This window comes from Apis mellifera, linkage group LG8, assembly GCF_003254395.2.
Source record: "Apis mellifera strain DH4 linkage group LG8, Amel_HAv3.1, whole genome shotgun sequence".
NCBI lineage: Eukaryota > Metazoa > Arthropoda > Insecta > Hymenoptera > Apidae > Apis > Apis mellifera.
The window spans coordinates 10939229-10959500 of record NC_037645.1 but is presented as its reverse complement, the minus strand read 5'-3'; the positions used below and the strand labels follow the sequence as shown (position 1 = coordinate 10959500).

Genomic DNA, 20272 nt, shown 5'->3' with positions numbered 1-20272 from the left:
CATCTTGCAAATTCAAACCAAAATCAAAACCTCGCTCGAATCTAACTAACTGAATCAAAAATTGTTTGTTCCAGGTGACACTGGAAGAAGGCGACGAGACAGGCGAAACAACGGAGATCGGGGACACGGGTGGAGCTGCGAAAACGATCCTGGCGAGCGAGGAAGGGGGCGGTGAGACGGATGAGAACGCGGCAGAGGCTGGGATGTGACGGAGGCTCGCGGGTATTTGCAGAAAGCTCCACGAGAAGGTGCAGCAGACCTGGTGGCGTGTGCGTCAGTGACAGTCAACTCGCTGCCGCTGGCCAGGTCTCTTTGTGTCGACCTATTGACCTTTTTGGCCAAGCTCTCCACTCCCCGGAACGGTGGAAGGTTGTCTCGTCTCGGAACGGAAGGAAGGACGGAAAAACAGAGAGAGAGAGAGAGTGAAGGAGGAACGGAAAGTGAAACGTAACCGAATGAATGGAACGTCTAGTCGCCGCTAGTTCAGACTACCTCTGGAACAAATTGGAAAAGTCTTTTCTGTTGACGCGTCATCAACAAGCGGGGAAAATCATCAGCTCCAGGAGAAGAAAGAAGAAGAGGAAGAAGAAGGGCTGTCCATTAGACGCGATCGTTCGCTCGAAAGCTGACGCGGGCCTCGGCAACGAGCGACGATTCTTTTTAATCGCTGCGTCTCGGCTGGTTCGAGGCGTAACGATATAGCGTCGTCCACGATGGACCTCATCCTCGACAGAGAGACGGAGAAAGTAGCATCGTCGTTGTTACCATTGTCGCTTCTCTCCCACCCACTTGTTGTCGTTCGATCGTCCCCCCTTTCCCTCCCTCCCCAAATCTTGGCGCGTACCTGGCTCGAACGGAGGGCACGAATCTCTTCACCAAGTACCTGTATATTACCCAGGCGGACCGTGCAGAAAGATGATCGTCTTTGCCACGGGTCTTCCTTAATTACTACGTATAATATATAGAACGAGAAAAATGAGGGGAAAAAAAAAAAAGAAAAGAGAGAAAAAGAAAACGCAAGAAAGTCTCATCTCGCCTCAGTGATAGGATCCTATCTTGACATATCAATTACACGGTACAAACGGCCCCGGGCCGTAATTAATTCAACGATTCGGAGGATCTTTTGCGCGGCCAGCTGACCCTCGGCTCAGGATCACAAGGTTTCTAGGCCGTTGAAGAGAATGAAATTTGTTCAATTCTGGATCTCTTCGTGATGCTGTGCGAGAAGAAGAAGAAGAAGAAAGAAGACAGAGGAAGAAGGATTGGTGATAAGAGTGATCCATGAGGAGAAGGGTCAGGGGTTAGATGCCAAGAAGATGCAGCTAGAGTAAACAGTAGTCGCCAGCGCTTTCCACGTTCATCCTTGGTTCTCCGATGATTGCCATCTTGACAACTACCTAATATCGTCTAGAGCTAAGCCTATCCCTAATCGTAAGACTTTCGTAATCATCGCTCGCCGACTTAGTAGAGAGCTTAGTAGAGGATGTTAATGAGAAGAAAAGGGGGTGAAAAATTGGGAGGAATCGCGTTTGTAAATATTGATGAACGTGATAGATGACGCCACTGGGCGGATGAATGGTTAATTTTAATATTAGAAGGCTGGCCTTTTCCTTTGAGTTTATATTAAAATTACGGTAGGTTTCTGAAGCTTTGTTTTCGCATTCATACACATACACATAGACACACGCATTACACACACACACACACATACACACACATACACATACGCATATATACGCGATCGTTTTTAACCAAAGAGTAATGTTAGTCACTACGTCGTTCGGGTAACGAACCAGAACAGAAAGATCGAACTTCGAATTTTTTCTTCTTCATCCTGAATACAAACAAAGAGAATTTTGAAAAAGATTGATATATGCATATGTATATATCGTGATCGAAAAAAAAAAAAAAAAAAAAAGAACACACACGATGCGAACAAACAGCGAGAAATCATCGCGCGTTCTGGCTTTTCTAGCGATGGTAGATTATTTTAGGGAAAACTAAAAATGAGGTGAAAAGAGAATTAATTAGTTAGGTTTCTTGCAGTTTCTCGATGTGTTAAAGAAACGAGACTACGAACCAAAAAAAAAAAAAAAAAAAAACAGAAGACAAAAATGAAAAAATATAATGAGAAAAAAAAAAAAGAATCAGAGACAATGAAGTAAACGAAGTACTCTCTCGCTTGGATGTCTGTGAATCGCTCAAATTTTGAAAGGATCGACGCTCGAAAAATTAGCCGAAGAGAAAAAGAAAAATCGTCTCGATGATCGAGCGTCGATTCTTTGTCGCACTCTTTCTCGAAGCACTCTTCATCGAAATTCACATCCCCAATATATTCTTTGTAAATTCCCATCGGATCTTGCGTTTTTCTACTGATGCTTTTTATTTTCCTTTTTTATACTAATTAACTAATAATGAATAAGAAAAAGGAAGAGAGAGAGAGAGAGAGAGAGAGAGAGAGAGAGAGAGAGAGAGAGAGAGAAAGAGAGAAAGAGACGTTCTTTCTCTCCCTCTGAAGAACTCGTATTCTTCTCGACTCGACGACGATAAGAAAATGGTTCCCTCTACGCGAAACAAAATGGCCGACGCGCGCGAGTTGCTCGAGAAAGAGGCGAAACCCGTCTATCTGTGTCCGTAGGCAGTGAATCTAGTGAGTGTTTTTGGTGCTGGCCACCAAGCTTAGATCATTAAGAAATAAATTTACGTAAGGCTACGAGTACACGACTAGATAATTAAGCTGAGAAAAATTAACCTAATAAACGAAAAAAAAAAAAGCAAGAAAAAGTTTAAAAAAAAAAAAAAAAAGAAATACGTAAGAATAATAAAGAAAAAAAGAAAAAAAAAATAAGCAAGCGAATCTTCTTTAGGGCGTAAGCGACCAGATAATTAATGATAATTAAACGTTTAAACCGCGAAAAAGACGATAAATGAATTAAAAAAACGAACTGACATGACGCTGTTTCCGTTTTCGGGATCCCTCGAAGTATTCCGCTCGAAAATTTGAACAAATTTGAACGCGAAGATCCGAAGAAGTTCGAGCTAGAACGACCGATCGAACGACGGGAAAAAGTAAAAAAGTAAAAAGTAAAAAGAAAAAAAAAAAAAAAAGAAGTAAAAAAAATAACATATGTATGATTTTCTTTTCTCCTTTTTATCCGTTTGTCTTGTGCCCTGATATCATTTATATATAGATTTAATTCCAAGATTTTTCTTTCTACGATTCTATCTATATCATTTGTTTTTCTTTTTTTTCTTTTACCCTCCTCCCTCGATTTCAGTTGAACTGAATCTATAAATATATATATATATATATATATTTATATATATATATATATCGCAAGCTTCCTCTCGTGACTAATTACGATGTTTTAACAAAAAATGTGTATCACCGAGATGATGATGATGATTTTTCGATGGAGATGAGAAACGCGTGTGCAATTTTAATTGATATATATATTTAAGAATTAATATCGATCGAAATGACAATGGTGATGACGATGACGTGTCAATTAAAACGGACATGGTCACGATGATAAGACGCTCATGATTGCGAGAGGTGACAGAGGAATTAAGGAGAAAAAAGAAAAAAGAAAAAAAAGAAAAAAAAAAAAGATTAAAAAAGAAAAAAAAAAAGATGAAATGAAAAATGAATACAACGTGTTTGATTGCTGGACAGTTAAATGAACAATGTATTAATATCGTGTAACCCTCGTACGAGATATATGTGTAATAAAACATATTTATTGTCGGAACTTTGTTGTTTACCTTTTTTTCATCATTTATCTCCATAGATTCTCTTCTTTTTTTTTTTTTTAATTTACAGAAAAAGAATTTTTTTTCAACGACTTGTAACTCGAAGGAATGAAATTGATAAATATTTTTAATAAATTCGATTTTTAAAATAACGGAACGCATTTGGAAAGAGATGTAATTTCAAAATATTTTTCTACACGTTCCTATTCTCATTCCCAATTCCCACAAAGTGATAAAAAAGAAAATGGATGATAAATTAGAGAAAAAAATTTCGAAGGACAGTCAAGGTTTGCGAATAAAACCACCACAGACTCCCGTTTAATTATTTGTAAATATATTATTAAGTAACATCTATAATATAGTAATGAAAAACCATTTACATTAATAAGTATCATGGTAATAGTTCGTGTGTGTACGTTATATGTGTGTGTGTGTGTATATGTGTGTATGTATGCATGTATGCTGTATATATTTTCTCTTCTTTCTTTCTTCAATCCAACATCGAAACGTTTTATTATTGATCACGCAAAGAATCGCGGTTTTCACGGTACAAAGCTTGACATTTCGAAAACTCGAAATTTGAAATAGTGATAAAATTCTCTCTTTTTTTCTCTCTCGAGAATTACGGGGCGCATATGGAAACGCGTATTAATCTCATTTTTTTTTTCTTTTTTTTTTTTTTCTTTTTTTCTTAAAGTTCCACTCCAGGGTAACTTCCACCCCCTTCTCCTCACTCTTAACTCTATCATGGTTCGAGATAACGCTGATATCTCCTCTTCTATTTTTTTTTCTTTTTTTTTTATTTTTTTTCTTTTTTTTCTTTCGGTAAAAAAATGTATCAGGCGTCTTTTACACGCGGCTATCCTTATTCTAGCGTGATTAGTATTGGTATATCAAGATGGTTTGTTGCAGCCTTAACCCTCGATCGAGATCTCAAAATTTACTCTTCGAAATTTCTAATTTCTTTCGTCGATTTTCCCTCCATTTGGAAAATTTAATCGTTCGTGGATTTTTTATTATTATTATTATTATTATTTCTCAAGAAATTAAAAGAAGAAATCGACGATGAGAATAGATAAGAATTGATTCGATTAATTTTTTAAAAATTCGTTTCTCAATTTTTACTATTGTATTCAATGTAGTTCAAATTTATTATAGTTTGAAATTAATATCGCTTCGAATGAATGGTCATTGTGGAAAATTAGTATAGTTGTTAGCCAAGTATAATATAAATATCAAATTCGAATTTTCTCGATCGAGGGTTTCGAAAGCTCAGCTTCCTCGATTCTTCAATTTACAAAATCGAAATTACCATGTAAATTACTAAAACTAGAGACGGGTAGTAGTCGTTGTGTTTCGTTCTACAGGCAGTGTGCGCGCGACGAGGTTAGGGAACGAATTATTTTCAGTGCATTTTGTTCTTTTTTTTTCTTTTTTCAAAATAAATTCATGGATTGGTGATAGGTGACCTTTGATCTTTGAAATTTAAAAAAAAAAAAAAAAAAAAAAGAAATATTCTAATTTTAAATATAATTCTAAATCCTCTGAAAATAGCTACGATATTTCTTCCCATTTTTTTTTTTTTTTTTTTAATGAAATTTCATTTCGCAAAATATTTATAATGCTCTCTCTTTATGAAAAATTTGACGATGAATTTTATTTGAATCACATGGCGTATCGTGACTTGTGCAATCGAAATTATTATTTTTATCCCGTTTCAAATATGATCATTTCTGATCACAGAGAAACGTTTCGAATTTCTAAAATTAGGAATATAGTTATTATACTGTATAGTTAGTTTAAATATTAGATTATTCTTTACAATCGTTCAATCTTTGATCCTATCACCTTGAAAATAGTCCAAATCGTTTTCGAAACCATCTTTTTCTTTTTTCTCCCCTATTATAACGCACCTCCGCAAATACCTGTCTTTCGAATCCTCATATAAACATCACTTTACATCATCGAAGGAACGCGGATACATTTCTGTCGCATTCGTCTCGGAACAGAATCATCATTTCATCGAACGTTCCTCTCTCTGTTGACCATTGTAATGTACATAATTTTAAGAAAATATTATTTTAAACAGTTGTTACGAATTAAAGAGTTGAATTATCGAAATAAGAAATGGAATTTTTTTCAACAATATCGAAAATGAAAAAATTTTGAATTGAAGGTTACGAACAGTGGTGGAGAATCATTGCAGCGCTGGAAACTGTCGATTAGAACACGGGCCAGAGATTTGTTCTCCTCTCAAGAGTTTCGAACGTGAAATGAAACCGTTTCCAGCGCCACTCGAGAGATCAAATACTCGCTGATCTCTGAGGAACTTTGAAGAGTCATAAGATCTGTGTTTCCCGATATTGAGAAACCTGTCCTCCTAGATAGGCTATTTAAAAAACAGCTTAAGATAGCTATTTACGCAAATGGATTTGTTCTATCTACGTTTGGAGTTCAAAAGTTTTCGAAAGAAAAATTTAAATATGCGACATTATCATCTGACGGTAAAAAAGAATTTTCTAGTTTAGAATCTAAAAAGTAGACGATGGAGATTATGAAAAAAATCCATTTCGTTATTTTTTTTAATTCGTACCAGTGATTCGTTCGATGAAGAATCAATTAGCGTAAGTTTGAAAATAGAAAATAAAAAGATGACAATCGAGAGAAAATCATTTTTCGATGAAACATGAGAGAGAGTCAACGAATTCGCGCTCGTCGACCATTCTTTTCAGTAACTTCACAACAATAAAAACATACTATACACATATATACATATATATATATATATTGAGAGGATATAAATATCTGTAATTATATATTTATATCCTCTCAAATATTTATATATACATATATACGTATATATTTATATTTATAATTTATAATTTATATTTAAATATTTTTTTCTCGTATATTTAACTATTTAACCCTCGATATAAATACCCTGAAATCTACACTCTCGCATTCTATATAAAACCACATTCTCCATCCTTTTTCATCTCTTCCCTTTCTCATCCCTTTCTCATCCGTTTCTTACTTTTTACAGAAAAAAAAGATTTCTCTTCACTTATCGTCCTTCCCTCTTCTCCTTCGTAATTTCTTCGATTTCCATCTCTCTCTCTCTTTTTTTTTTTTCGTTTGTTTTGTTCTCTTACGTGAAAAATCGCGTTAAAGCTATTTATTTACAGAAGAAACTCGTTCTGTTCGTACTTCTTCCTCTCTTCCCCCCCCCCCCTTTTCCTCGTGAAGAAATAAAGGATCGGAACCGTGTCTCGCTTTCTTCTTGCGATTGGGAGAATAAAAATGGCGTCGTGTTTCTCGACGCACGTGGAGGAATTTTTTTTTTTTTTTTATGTTTTAATCTCTCGGTTTCGCGATTCTCGACCACGTCTGACATAAACCGAGAGAATGATCGATGATATTTTTTCTTTTTTATATAGCACTTCGACGCTTTTGTGTCAGTATGTATTTGAATATGCAAAAAAACAACTTCGAAAAAAAAAATTATTATTTTTTCTCGTTTGCCAATTTTTTTTTTTGGAATTGACCAAAGTAAATTTCACGATTAGTTGATTAAATTAAATACAATTTATTCGAAATACGAGAGAATTACAAATGTGAATGATGTCTGTGTTGAGAAATTAATATCGTGTAATCCTAAGGAGAGGAAAGAATTAGAAATTAAATTAAAAGAATCGGATAAATTATAAACAGATATCGAATTAATAAATTATATACTGATTCGAACTTAAAAACTAATTCTCGAAGTAGTATCACGCAAAAGTAGTATCGTGTTTAATTTGAATATAATTGTCAATTCCAAATTGATAAATAAATCACAACAAGTTCGAATTGAACTTAAGTAGAAAATTATGACAAAACTTAACAAGTTATATAAAAGAATCTACTACAATCTTTATATTTATCACCCTAATCAATTATACAATATACAATTTACAAAGTTAAACAATGACACCAAAATCGTCGAAATGTCTCGACTAGTATAAAAAATCTGCTCGCCTATCGGACATTGACAATCATCTCCCATCGTCTCATCTTATCAGATACTTAATCTCTTTTATTCTTTCCTTTTTTCTTCTTTTTATCTATCTAATAGTTTACAAGTTTATAGCCAACATCGAATTGTTCTCGTGTATTCATATATATATATATATATATATATATATATATATTTATATATATATGTATATATATATATATATACGTAACGTATGTATAATATTTATAATATTTATATTTCATATTTATACTCGTATTTATAGTATGTATATCCAACTATTCATTTTATGTATAGCGAATCGAGTTTAATTTTCGAGTTCACTTCTCCTTGTTCGCACAGTTATCAGCACAGTCTCTTTAATTAAAATAGTTTCAGGTGAAAAATATTTCTGTACTCTCTCGAGATTTTGAGTTTTTTTTTCTTTCTTTCTTTTTCTTTTTTTTTCCCCCTTTGTTTTCAACGTTTCCTGGTAAATGGCGTGTTTTGTGCAGTTGGTTTCTTTCCCTTGTTTCCAGTTTTTCCTCGCTCCGTCTACTACTCCTCTGGATGTTGGCGAGATAATTGATTACCTAGCGCTACCTAGCAGCTTCTCTGAATTTCTTGCTCGAATTCTCTCGATTTATCGATATGTCGTGGTTTTTCTCTCTGTAATCCATTGTCCACGATCGATTCGACCCCTTTGTGCTGCTCTGGGACTGTCTTAATCCTTTGAATGAAGATTATATATATATTTTTTTTTTTTAGATTTTTTAATTTTCAATTTTACAGTTATCTCTTTATTTTAGTACGATTTTTTTTACGTTAGAATTTTTCAAGCTTTTTATTTTATTCATTTTCGAATTTTCAGAAAGTGTTTGATTTTTCTTTATCAAATTTATTCCAGAGCAAACAAAGAATCGAACGATCATTCTACGATATTCTCATACAATTCCACGCGATCCCCTTAAACTCAACCCTTTAAATTCATTTTCATTTTTCCTCGATCACGAAAAAAAAGAAAAACCCAATATTACAAATATTCTTCTTTTCACAAATTTACATTGTTTGATCGAACGAAAATATATAAATAAATTTGATTATCAAATTGTAATAATTTAATGTTCAATTATTGAATTGTTGTTCGCCAATATAAAATTTTCTTATATAACATTATTAATTAATTTCGTCTTCTGTGACTCAAACTTTGCTTTTAAAGATCGAAATCTTTAATCGCTTATCAATCGTTTCTCTTAGATGAAAAAAATTTTCACTCCAAGGAGATCACCAATATCAAATCTCAAGGAAATTCATCTTTCCACCTGTTTTTCGTCGAAAAAGCCAGGTGTCACAGTGGCCATTCCTTACGATCTACAGTCACATATGGATGACCGCCTTCATCGGGGGTGGGGTCGCGAGCAAAAGGGATGGCAGAACGGAAAGAAAGACAAGCAGAAGAAGACACAGAAGAAGAGAGAGAGAGAGATACACACATACACATATTCACACACGCTCTCGCTCGTACAATGACGATTATAATGACAATATAATAACAACGATAATCATTTTCATTCCATCCTCTTCTCCCTTTTCTCTTACTCTGTTTCTCTCGCTTCTTCTTTCATTTATTTCCAACTTTCTGCGTACACATTCACACGAAAAGATTTGCAAGAAAAAATTTCACCACTCCTCTCTCCCTCTCTCTCCCTCTCTTTTTCTTTCCTTCTTTTCGCTCTAGTGGCGCACAACTTTAATTAAAATACGTATAATTACAGTTGGAAACGTTTCGAGAAAAACACAAGTTTTGCTCGAGTTGGAGAACGATACGCGCCGTTTCCAAAACATCGCTGACGTCGTCGTGGATCTGAATAAGTGTTACAAGTCTCTCTCTCTCTCTCTCTCTCGCTCGTTTCGTGCTTCCTCCCCTCCCCCTTTTTAATTTTTGTTTATCTTTTTCGTCCTTCGTCCACTTCCATTCACACACGTGGGCTACGATCACCACTCAAAATGCACACACTATTGGCCCCAGCACCCTTAGTTTCTTCTTTTTTTTTTTTCTTTTCTTTTCTTTTTTTTTTCTTCTTTTTTTTGATTTGATTAGTTTCTCCTTTCTCCATTGTTCTCCATTGTTGCACGTTTCTCTTTGTTGCTTTATTTTTCTCTCTCTCTTTCTTTCTTTCCTTCTCTTTTTTTACTTTCCTTGTTTTTAAATTGATTTTCCTGCATGCGCGCGTTTTGCGAGTCCAGGAAGGTTTTCTAATTAGCGAAGATTAATTGCGAGCGAATAAAATTTTGGAAATTTAGGTTGGAGAAATCGATTATTAAAGATCCACAGTATCATCCACAGCAATAATTTACATCAATTGTTTAATTTGTTTCCAAACAAATATGAATAATCCCAATCCAACTATCAATATTCAATCCGAGTGAGAACGAGAAGAGAAGATCTAATCGAAACGAAGTACAAAAAAAAAAGAAATAAATAAATAAAGATAACAAAAATTTACAAAAATCCAAGATCTCAATTATCCCAAGCCAACTACGAAAAATACTCTCTATAAATGTGGCTCGCTTCTTCCTCACCCCTTTGTCAGAAGATAACATTTCCAGATGCAGCTGCTTCGATAAAACCAACCTCCCTTAAGTGAATTTTATGTACACGTACATTCGTCCCTATGTACATCCTTTTAGCCAATAATCCGCCATATTTCTCACCGATATTCTTTATTCGAATGAAGCCTCTCGACGGCATTCTCTCTCTCTCTCTCTCTCTCTCTCTCTCTCTCTCTCTCTCTCTCGTTCTCTTTTGCACAACTCGCACCCACGAACACTTACACGCTAATTTATGCTTGATTATTAGGTTACTTTCTCCCATCACACTTCTGGGATCCTTCGTTAATTCGCTTAATATATATATATACTTTGTGTATTTATATTTATATATATATATATATATATATATTTTTTTTTGTATTTATATATTTATATTTATATTTATATTTATATTTATATTTATATTTATATTTATATTTATATATAGAGACTTCTTTTTGTTGTTGTTCTTGTTGTTTTATTTTATAGTTGCTGTGCTGACGACTCGAGTAGATTTGTGTAGATTGACTACACGGCCGTCTCGTGGCCTGGTCTCTTCACTCAGTGATATCACCTCGCGATATATCTGCCGAACAGGGTGCCAAGTACAGCAAGGATGTAGACGGAGGCGGAAATCCGGAAGGTCCACGACGTGGCCGTCGAGATATCGCCGCATTGAGCTGGAAGAATAAATTTCTCGAATTATTTCTCATGATTATAATAATTTAATTATTCTAACGATTTTTTTCTAATTTCGAGATCTTTCACTTTCCAAATATTTTGTCAGGTTCGATCATTTGATATTTTCAATCTGGATTACACCAGGAAGTCTTTTAATTTCTAATTTGCTTTAATAATAATCCTTTTCCAATTTGAAAATTCGATCTGAACTCTCTCCCCTTGTTTTCTTCTCGAATTTCAATTTTCCGATTAAAGTAATCGGTTTAGAAAGAAAGGTTATTATACTCCGTTCTAAATCTGAAGTTGAGAGTTGAAAAAAGAAAAAAAATTCTATTCACAAGGCGAGCAAGAGAAATTTTCCATCCCTCGTTCTTTTAAACTTTCATGGAAATCCTCTCTGGAGGATCGCTCTGTCGATCCGTGCGGAATTCGTGACAATTCATGATGAAAGATAGAGGGAATCAGCTGATTAATTAGCGTTGACGCGGACGACCGATTTGGACAATCTGATCAATATCGCAAACGAGACACGTCGCTAACAATGACGCGAGATGGAGCTGCCACGATACACAAGATCCTTGGACGAGATGAACCGTGACCCGAAATGCTTTATTGCTGCTCCGTCCTGATTACAGGATTGGCAGGATCTTCTGTGTTTTTAGTTTTATCCTGATTTCCTATGTTTCAAATTTTTAATTATTTTAATTAGATATGTAATTTTCTAATACTCAAAGATTTTTTTCTTAAGTTATACATTTTAAATTTTGAATTATTTTATTGGCTATTTTAAGATCATAAAATGAGACCTTTCTGATTATTTTATTTTACAATTAATATAATTTCCAGAATCCTGATTTTTTAAGGTTCAAATTCTAAATTTTCAATTATTCTAATTGCATACAATTTTCTAATCATCAAAGATTCTTTTCCAAGTTATAAATTTTGAATTTTCATTTATTTTGTTTCTGCAAGTAAACAAATTATAATATATTTATTAACATTTTCTAATATTCAAAATTTCTAAGCTTCAAATTTTAAATTTTTAATTATTTTAATCACGCATATATTTTCCAATCTTTCAAAGATTCTTTTTTAAATTGCAAATTTTGAATTTTGAATTATTTTATTGGTATTCAAAGTATTCAAAACAAACTTTCCTGATTATTTTGTTCTGTAATTATCATTACAATTTTTTAATCTTTAAAAATTTCCACAATTTTGATTTTTTAAGTCTCATTCTAAATTTTTAATTAAAATTTATAATTTTCCAATTTTCAAAGATTCCTTTTAAATTATGAATTTTGAATTATTTTATTAGTATTCAAAGTATTCAAGACTTTCCTGATTATTTTGTTCTCCAATTCAATTATCATTACAATTTTCTAACTTTTAAAAATTTCCAGAATAAAATCTTGATTTTTTTAAGTTTCAAATTCTAAATTATTTTAATTATACATACAATTTTCTCGTCAAAATTTCTAAGATTTTTTTCTAAATTCCAAATTCTAAATTTTTAATTACCTTTAATTACGCATATAATTTTTTAGTCTTCAAAGATTCTTTCCTAATTTACAAATTTTAAATTTTCAATTATTTCGTTGTGCAATTTCAAAGTTTCCAAGATTATCTTGTCCCACAAAATTAATCATGTATACACTTTTCTAATCCTCAAAATAATAATCTCCAAAATCCTGATTTTCTTAAGTTTCAAACTCTAAATTATTCTAATACAATTTCCTAGTCATCAAAGTTACAATCCTGAATTTTTAAAATTACTTCACACTTACGATAAATCTATTACACACGCAACTTCCTAATCCTCAAAATTTCTCAACTTCCAAATTCTATATCTTAAATTTTACTCTCCAAAAGAACATTCAAATGTTTCATTGATTCACCTTTCAAACCTTTTTCTTCAAATTTTTGCCAAACTTCCGATCGAGACAAAAATAAACATTACGATTACTATATACAATTACGTATACCATTACTACGATTACTATACACAATACGTATATATATATATATATATAATATATATAATATATATACGTATATACTGCTGATTACTTATTACGATTACTTATACAATTGTGTATACAATTGCTGATAATACCCACCGTACGACGTGAGGTTGACCTGCCACGACACAAGATGACGATGAGGCGCCCTGGGACAGGAGGCAAGGTGACCCGTCACAGAGAGCTCGCGGCTCCCCGTCGCCGCTGCGGATGCACTGTAAACGAGACAATATCGTCCCACGTCGGTGCTCGCCACCAGATACGCTGTGTCGTTCTCGATCCATGTTCCGTGGCACAAATACTCTGCAAAATTACCGATAATCGTCTTAAAAGAAAAAAAAAGAAAAAAATCAAAATTCGTAATCCCTCCTCTTCCTCGAAAAATCGAAGAAAAAAATCGGTTGATTCGATTAATAAGCTTGAAGAAAGGAATATATATTGAAAAATGCTTGCCCCGAGCGTATTACGGAAATATTACGATATAGTTGGATAATGTGACCTCATTTTCGAGAATCGAAGCACGAGAGAGCACGATTTCCGACCGGTTTATCGGTTTCGAGGGGGGGGGGAGGAAGGGGAAGAAAGGATTCTCGGGAGGAACGTTTCTATCGTTCTAACGAAAGTACTGAATGGGTAATCACCCATGCAACGATTTTAAGTGTTCGATTTCGTTCACCTTAAGGGTCGTTTCACGACCGAGTTACAGGCTAGAGGAGGGTTGGTTCAAGGAAGGGAGGGAGAGAGAGAAAACGTAAAAATGGGAGCAATTGAAACGAGGCAGCGTTTTAAAGGAAGGAGAGCCGGTTTAACGTTCGTGAAAAGAGAATTAAATTATCCCCTCCCTCCCCTCCCTGTCTACTGAAGCCCGGTTAAGACCGTTCAATTATGATCAACTATGCGCAATTAGAATTCCTTCGATTATTAAATTTTTACGCTGCTCGAACCTTTATATCAGTGAAATGGTGGTCGCAAAAAAAAAGAAAAAGAGAAATAAATAAATTCTACGCCTCGAGACAGTTTTTTCTTCCTTCCTTTCCTTTTTTTTAATCGAACGTGAAACGATCGACGTCTCACTTTTCTGAATATTTTTCTGTTAAACTTATATTCGTCTTTGCAGAATTTAAAAAAAAAGCTCGACGATGATCTCAAAAATAATCCGGAAAAAAAAAATGATACAAACAAAAGATGTAAGTGTATTATTGGAAGGATGGGACGAAAAGATGAAAAGATTCTTCCGATACATTGGCGCACAATTTATAAGAGGAGAGGGGGGAGGGGAGCAAAAGTATCTGGAATTGTTTCATTCCCCTTCCCAAATTAACTGCGACGTTGACGTCGTCGTGTAAATCGTTTCAAGTAATCCTTGAAAAATGGTCCTCACAGCATAGAGATCCCTCTCACCCCTTCCCCTCCCTAGACAAAGGACACGCGGCTTTTAGAGTTGGAAAAAGGTCGACTGTGTGTGTGTGTATGTGTGTATGTTACGAGTTGGAGGAGAAAAAGGCGTACAAACGGGTACGAAATAAACGAAAGCCGTAAATCGCTTCGACATGTCGATATCTGGCGTGTTGTCTCGGCTCGGATACCTTATCGAGGCTGGAAAGATAGAAAGATGAGAATTTACAGCGTCCGCGCGACAGCTCGCAGAAAACGGAAATAAACAACGGGGGAAAATTCAGCGGACAGAGAAGAAGCTCTGCACCTTTTCACCAAATATGCTTTCAAAAGGGGCAAAAATAGGGGGACGTCACTCTGCCATTGTCGCCTCTGATCCACAAATACTGATAGATTCTTCCGTTCGATTGCTTCTTTACATTTAGAGCGCGTTTCTGAAATTGTTTCCTTTTGTCTTTTTTTTGTTTCCTTTTTTTTTTAAATATGATGTTCAATCTCCTTCCTGAGAAAAGCGTTTTGTTCTCGAAAGAAACGTAAATAAAGATTTAAATGAAACAATATTTAATATAATTATAATATTTGATAAAAATGTTCGAATAATTTTAACGAAACTCAAAACGATGTACGATCCATCGAGGATGAATTGTATCGTGGCATAACTCCTAAAAGAATTCGATATTTTCTTTTGGGAATACATGTCGAAGGTGGAGCAGTGAACGCCGTTGAAAATGCACTTTATTCCAAGTCGATAGCTCAATCCGTTCCCGAGATACGCGGGTCCAAAGTTTGACCGCTTAAAGTAGAAGATGGCGACGTCTAGTGATCCCTATGATTCACTTTATTCCTAGAAGTGCGTATGTTGAGTACTTACTGGGAATGGTAGAAAAAAGTATTGCTGACTCAACGTCTCTGGCTGACACGAGTGGAGAAGAGTTGGAGAAGGGAGGAGGGGGAGAGAGAAGGAGGTGGAGGGGGGATGGAATAGGTCAGTGAGTGGCGCGCGATGAAGATGGTGAAATATTACGAAATTATGCTTCCTCTTTATAGGACGGGATATCTTGGGAACGGAGCGTCGTATCGACACAATTCGAAAAGCATTTCAAAGAGGGAAACTTTGCTAGCTTTCGACGATATTAATTAAAATCCACTCTGGCGACTGTATACTCGTTATACAGTGGGAATAAAAATGTAATACTTTAATCGTACTTTAAAACTTTGCCTCCCTTTTAATTTAGATTCGAGTGAATAATTATTTAGATTCAAGGTAAATTAATTTTAACAACGTCGTTATCGAAATGAATTTGATGGTTTATGGATTATTATAAATTATATTAACGACTTGTTTGTACTTTTTAAAGAAAGATTAAAATTCCATTAACAATAGCTTGATATATTTTTTTACAAATTAATAACATAGAGTGTAATTGTACTCAACAAGCTCGCTTCTTCTTCAAAAAAAATCCTCTTTTAACAAATATACTCGCAGAGGAGATAAAAATGGTGGAAATGCGAGGATATTTCAGTACGTTTCAGTTTTACTGAAAAGCATTGATATAAAGATTTATCCTGTCTGGTCCTCGTGTCTTAACATTGTCAACAAAGGGATTCCAGTTCCTCTTTTAATCTAAGAAACGCGAATTGGTCATTAAGACTTCCCACAAACAGGGATCTTAATTTTCCAGGAAGGAGAACATCTCGAAACGTTTTCAGAACCAGTATTCTATTAACAACGATCGTTAATCACATCTATTTCTGTAGCGGTACTCATTTCAGTTGGGATTAAAATCTCGCTGAAAATAAATGATTTGGAATAACTTTCTAAATGACGCGATTAATTGAATCTCAGATACATTGCTGAACATTGTTCGATTAATTAATAATTTAATCCTATACTTGGATGACTCATACACCGATCACAAGTAATCATCTGTTTTATCTGCTACAAACATTTCTTCGTCTCAACTTCTCAAGATCTCAAAAACGCAACGTTTCCTATTTTCGACCACTCAGCCCATAAAATCCTTCATTGCTACTCGAGAAGATCAAGGAACGACCCAACTTCACCTGGCAACTATTCGCATATATATAAAAATTCCAACCGGCCAGCCGAAGTCTCTGAACTGCGTCTAACCTTTGAACGAGAATAGGCACGCGTCATAAACACGTATACCCGAATAAAGCTGCAAAGTTTGAGTACAAGGGGAAGGATGGAGTGAGGACCGTCACGCAGCTCGCTCTTCATGAACTTAGCTACTTGGAGGAGGAAGAAGAAGGAAACAGGTTTCCTGATGCGTCTCTCTCAATAGGGAGTAACTCGGTTAATCCTATGAGACGTTGCTTGTTGCGACTCTGATGCCTCTGACGATTCCAAAGAGAGAAATACAGGTAAGACAGGTATGACAATCGGAGGGAAGGAGACTAGAGGGAAGGTTGGAATGGTTTTTGGGGAAAGGGTCGGTTGATGACACCCTCAGGCACTTTCCAGGCACTTTTATAACGAGAAAAGGATACAGTGTCTCTCAACCTACACGAGTCGGGATCTATAATATTTGGTCGCGTTTTAATATTTGAGAAATGGTAAAATAGATGGATGGATGGATAGAAAGAGAGAAAATGGGACAGGCTTTGATTTAAATAATTTTTTAAATAATTTGAAACATACGTATTTAAATATACGTAATTGTATTCGTTTATACACAATTACCTTTATCGGAGTTTCTTCGAGTCATTTTAAACTATTCCTTCGAAAATTGCTTCGAGAAACTGAGGCAGTTATTCAACGACGTTTTACGAAATTGAAGAGGGTAGCCGCCCCTCGGATATAACCGACCCAACATGAGGATTCGCGTCTGAGAAACGTCAAAAGCCATGCTCCAAAGCTATCAATGTTCTCAGACACTTTCCTTGCCCTCGTCATCTCGTTGGATGTCGGGAATTTTTATGTCTTCGTTTCCCTTGTTTTGGATAATAATATAACAGAGATGTCGGCGGAAAAATATCGTCGTAGAAAAAGAAACAAGCATTAATCACTCGGGATTTTTATTAACTTTTGTAACCCTTCTCTTCTGATGGGACAACATGTAATAATAATGGGATGATGACAATTGAAAAAGTTCATATGGCATTTAACATACAAAATTAACATACATACAACGAATATTTTCTTTAAAAAGATTTGTGAATTGTTATAAGGACAAAATTAAAGGAAGAAATGAATTTTAAAAAATGATCATTCAAAAAACAATAATGAAGATTCGATATAATTTGATCAGAAGTAAATTTCTTTGGAAAGAATAACTTAACAATATTATACAACATGATTAATACAAGGATTAATACAGGATAATTAAAATTAAATAATTAAAATAATATGGCGGCTTTTTATATCTAATTAGAGATGCTTGTGGATTAATTTGACAGTCCACGATAAGACCTACTTGAGTTTCAATTTATGTATTGTTGTTTTAACTGGCCTGAATTTATTTAAGTTACAGAAATTTCAGAGAAGATATGAGGCAATTCTCCATCCATCAAAAAACCAAAGTTAGCGCGTCAAGAAGAGAAATTAAGAATATTTCTGGATCTTTATCTCTTTTTTATGAAAATAGAATTTGATATAAAAACAGACGTATCCAAATTTATTTTCATTTGAATTTATTCTGAGCTTCCCTCGACTCGAATTAGAATTTACAATTACAATCTCATCAGAATTTGCCAGAACGGCAAGGATAAAATTTAGATAAAACATACGAAATTTAAATTTATGCTATCGTTGGATTGAAAAAAAAGAAAAATTTACCAAAAATTTTACCTGATGGAGTCTCGTCGCTGCACGACGTAGCGAATTCCATGCGATCCGGTGTTTTGCAACCGATATCCAATCGGCGGACACTGCCATAACGGCACCGACCCGGATACGGTGTCGACGTCACCCTAACATCCTGAACTTCGGCCGCATTCGCCATGCTCTGGTCACCGTCCACCCCCAATATGTCCTCCACGCTATTGTAAGAATGTAACACGGACACGATCTCGTATCGACCCAGGTTAGGACACTGCCTGGTGATCGGGTCCGACGCTGAAAACGTGAGTTATAAAATTAATCAAAATCTTTTTGTCTACACCCTCGTTGGATTTACTCAAACTTATCTTCACCTATCTTTTTTTTTCTTCCATTATTTTAGACAAAATAATCTTATCATCTTCTGTAAAAATTTCTAAAAATTTCTAAAAACTTACTTTGATTTGAAAATAAAATTTCATAGTAATATCAACTAATAATTTCCCCGAGTCGAGAAAATTATTATTCCCTCTTATTTCTTCTTTACAATTTTAACGATTTCCAATCCTTTTCCACCCTCTCACGAATTAATTCGAATTAAACTCAGTTCGATAATAGAAATATCCGGCCGTCTGAAATTCCAAGCATGTTGCTACTCTCTAACCCCGTTCATTCGTTCATTTTGCGACAGAATCAACCGAGACAGCCCTTAAAATCGCCCTTCACCCTCCTCGTCGAAGAATGGGAAACGCGGTGCAAACATCGTCGAGACGGAAACGCGATGGGCACAAAGAGAAAGTTGGGAGGGAGGGAAGGGTCGCAGGAGAATCGATCGAGAGATCTCCTTTACGATCGCGGAAAGGATCATATGCCGAATCCGTCGTAAACGTCCTCGAGGAGGTCCTTCTCGACGGGAGGAGGAGGAAGGAAGGGCAACACAGTTTCCTCTCCTCTCGCTTAAGCCGATTACGCGATTCCATAACAGTGACGGTGAGGGAGAGAGAGAGGGAGAGAGAGGGAGAAGGGAGAGGAATTGGTCGTGACGGCATTCATGCTTCCGCCTCGCCGTCGTCTAGACCACGCTGAAATTACTCCACTCCGTGTTTACCTTTTGTTTGCCCTTCCACTTTTCCCAACTTTTACTACCCACTTCTAGCCGCTCTCTGCCGTACGATGAGTAGTCACGTACTGGGTTAGAGCCATGGAACCATCGATCGATTTTGTTGTTGATCGATGATTGTATAGGGTGTTTTATGTATTTGTGGAATATTTTTCTTCTCTTCTTCTAATGTTAATTTTTTTTTTTTTTGATCGATGATTGTTTGATATATTTGTGGAATATTTTTCTTCTCTTTTTCTAATTTTAATAAAGATTTTTTTTTTTGATCAATAAATGTATAGATATATTGTTTGATGTATCGCATTTTTTTTTTTTTTGAATGAATGTATAAGGTTTGATATATTTGTGGAATATTTTTCTTCTCTTTTTCTAATTTTAATAAGAATTTTTTTTTTTTTGATCAATAAATGTATAGGGTGTTTGATATATTTGTGGAATATTTTTCTTCTCTTTTTCTAATGTTAATTTTTTTTTTTTTTTGATCAATGATTGTATAGATATATTGTTTGATGTATATTTCTCGCATTTTTTTTGAATGAATGTATAAGGTGTTTGATATATTTGTGGAATATTTTTCTTCTCCTTTTTTAATGTTAATTTTTTTTTTTTTTAATCGATGATTGGACAGGGTGTTTAATATATTTGTGGAATATTTTTCTTCTCTTTTTCTAATGTTAATTTCTTTTTTTTGATCAATGATTGTACAGATATATTGTTTGATATATTTGTGGAATATTTTTCTTCTCTTTTTCTAATGTTAATAAGGATTCCATGTATAATATTAATGAAGAATAGTTTTGGAGGATTGATTCGAAACAAATGCTAAATGGAACGAGATAGCTCTGTTGCACAGCCATCTTTCCTTTTTTAAATTGTTTATAATTTACTATCCAATTTTAGCCGCTTTCTGACGTATGATGAGTCACGTACAGAGA

The 20272-nt window shown here is 34.7% G+C and overlaps 2 protein-coding genes across 16 annotated transcripts in view; one reads left to right on the top strand and one right to left on the bottom strand.

The window, feature by feature from the left end:
- Nucleotides 1-3752, top strand: part of LOC411288 (cAMP-specific 3',5'-cyclic phosphodiesterase) — a 255555-nt gene extending 251803 nt beyond the window's left edge. For all 12 annotated transcript variants that reach the window (XM_026442339.1, XM_016913388.2, XM_006568534.3 and 9 more), the window contains one exon: nt 75-3752. In XM_026442339.1, coding sequence (XP_026298124.1) covers nt 75-209 — 135 coding nt within the window. In that variant the 3' untranslated portion in view covers nt 210-3752. The remainder of the gene's footprint in view (nt 1-74) is intronic.
- Nucleotides 3753-8182: 4430 nt separating this feature from the next.
- The window catches only part of LOC100577283, a 400113-nt gene continuing 388023 nt past the window's right edge, over nt 8183-20272 (bottom strand). For 3 of the 4 annotated variants that reach the window (XM_026442341.1, XM_026442340.1, XM_016913393.2), the window contains 3 exons: nt 18236-18514; nt 13141-13344; nt 8183-11019 (listed from right to left, as the gene is read on the bottom strand). In XM_026442341.1, coding sequence (XP_026298126.1) covers nt 10910-11019; nt 13141-13344; nt 18236-18514 — 593 coding nt within the window. In that variant the 3' untranslated portion in view covers nt 8183-10909. The remainder of the gene's footprint in view (nt 11020-13140; nt 13345-18235; nt 18515-20272) is intronic. The other variant, XM_003251199.4, reaches the window with a different exon arrangement.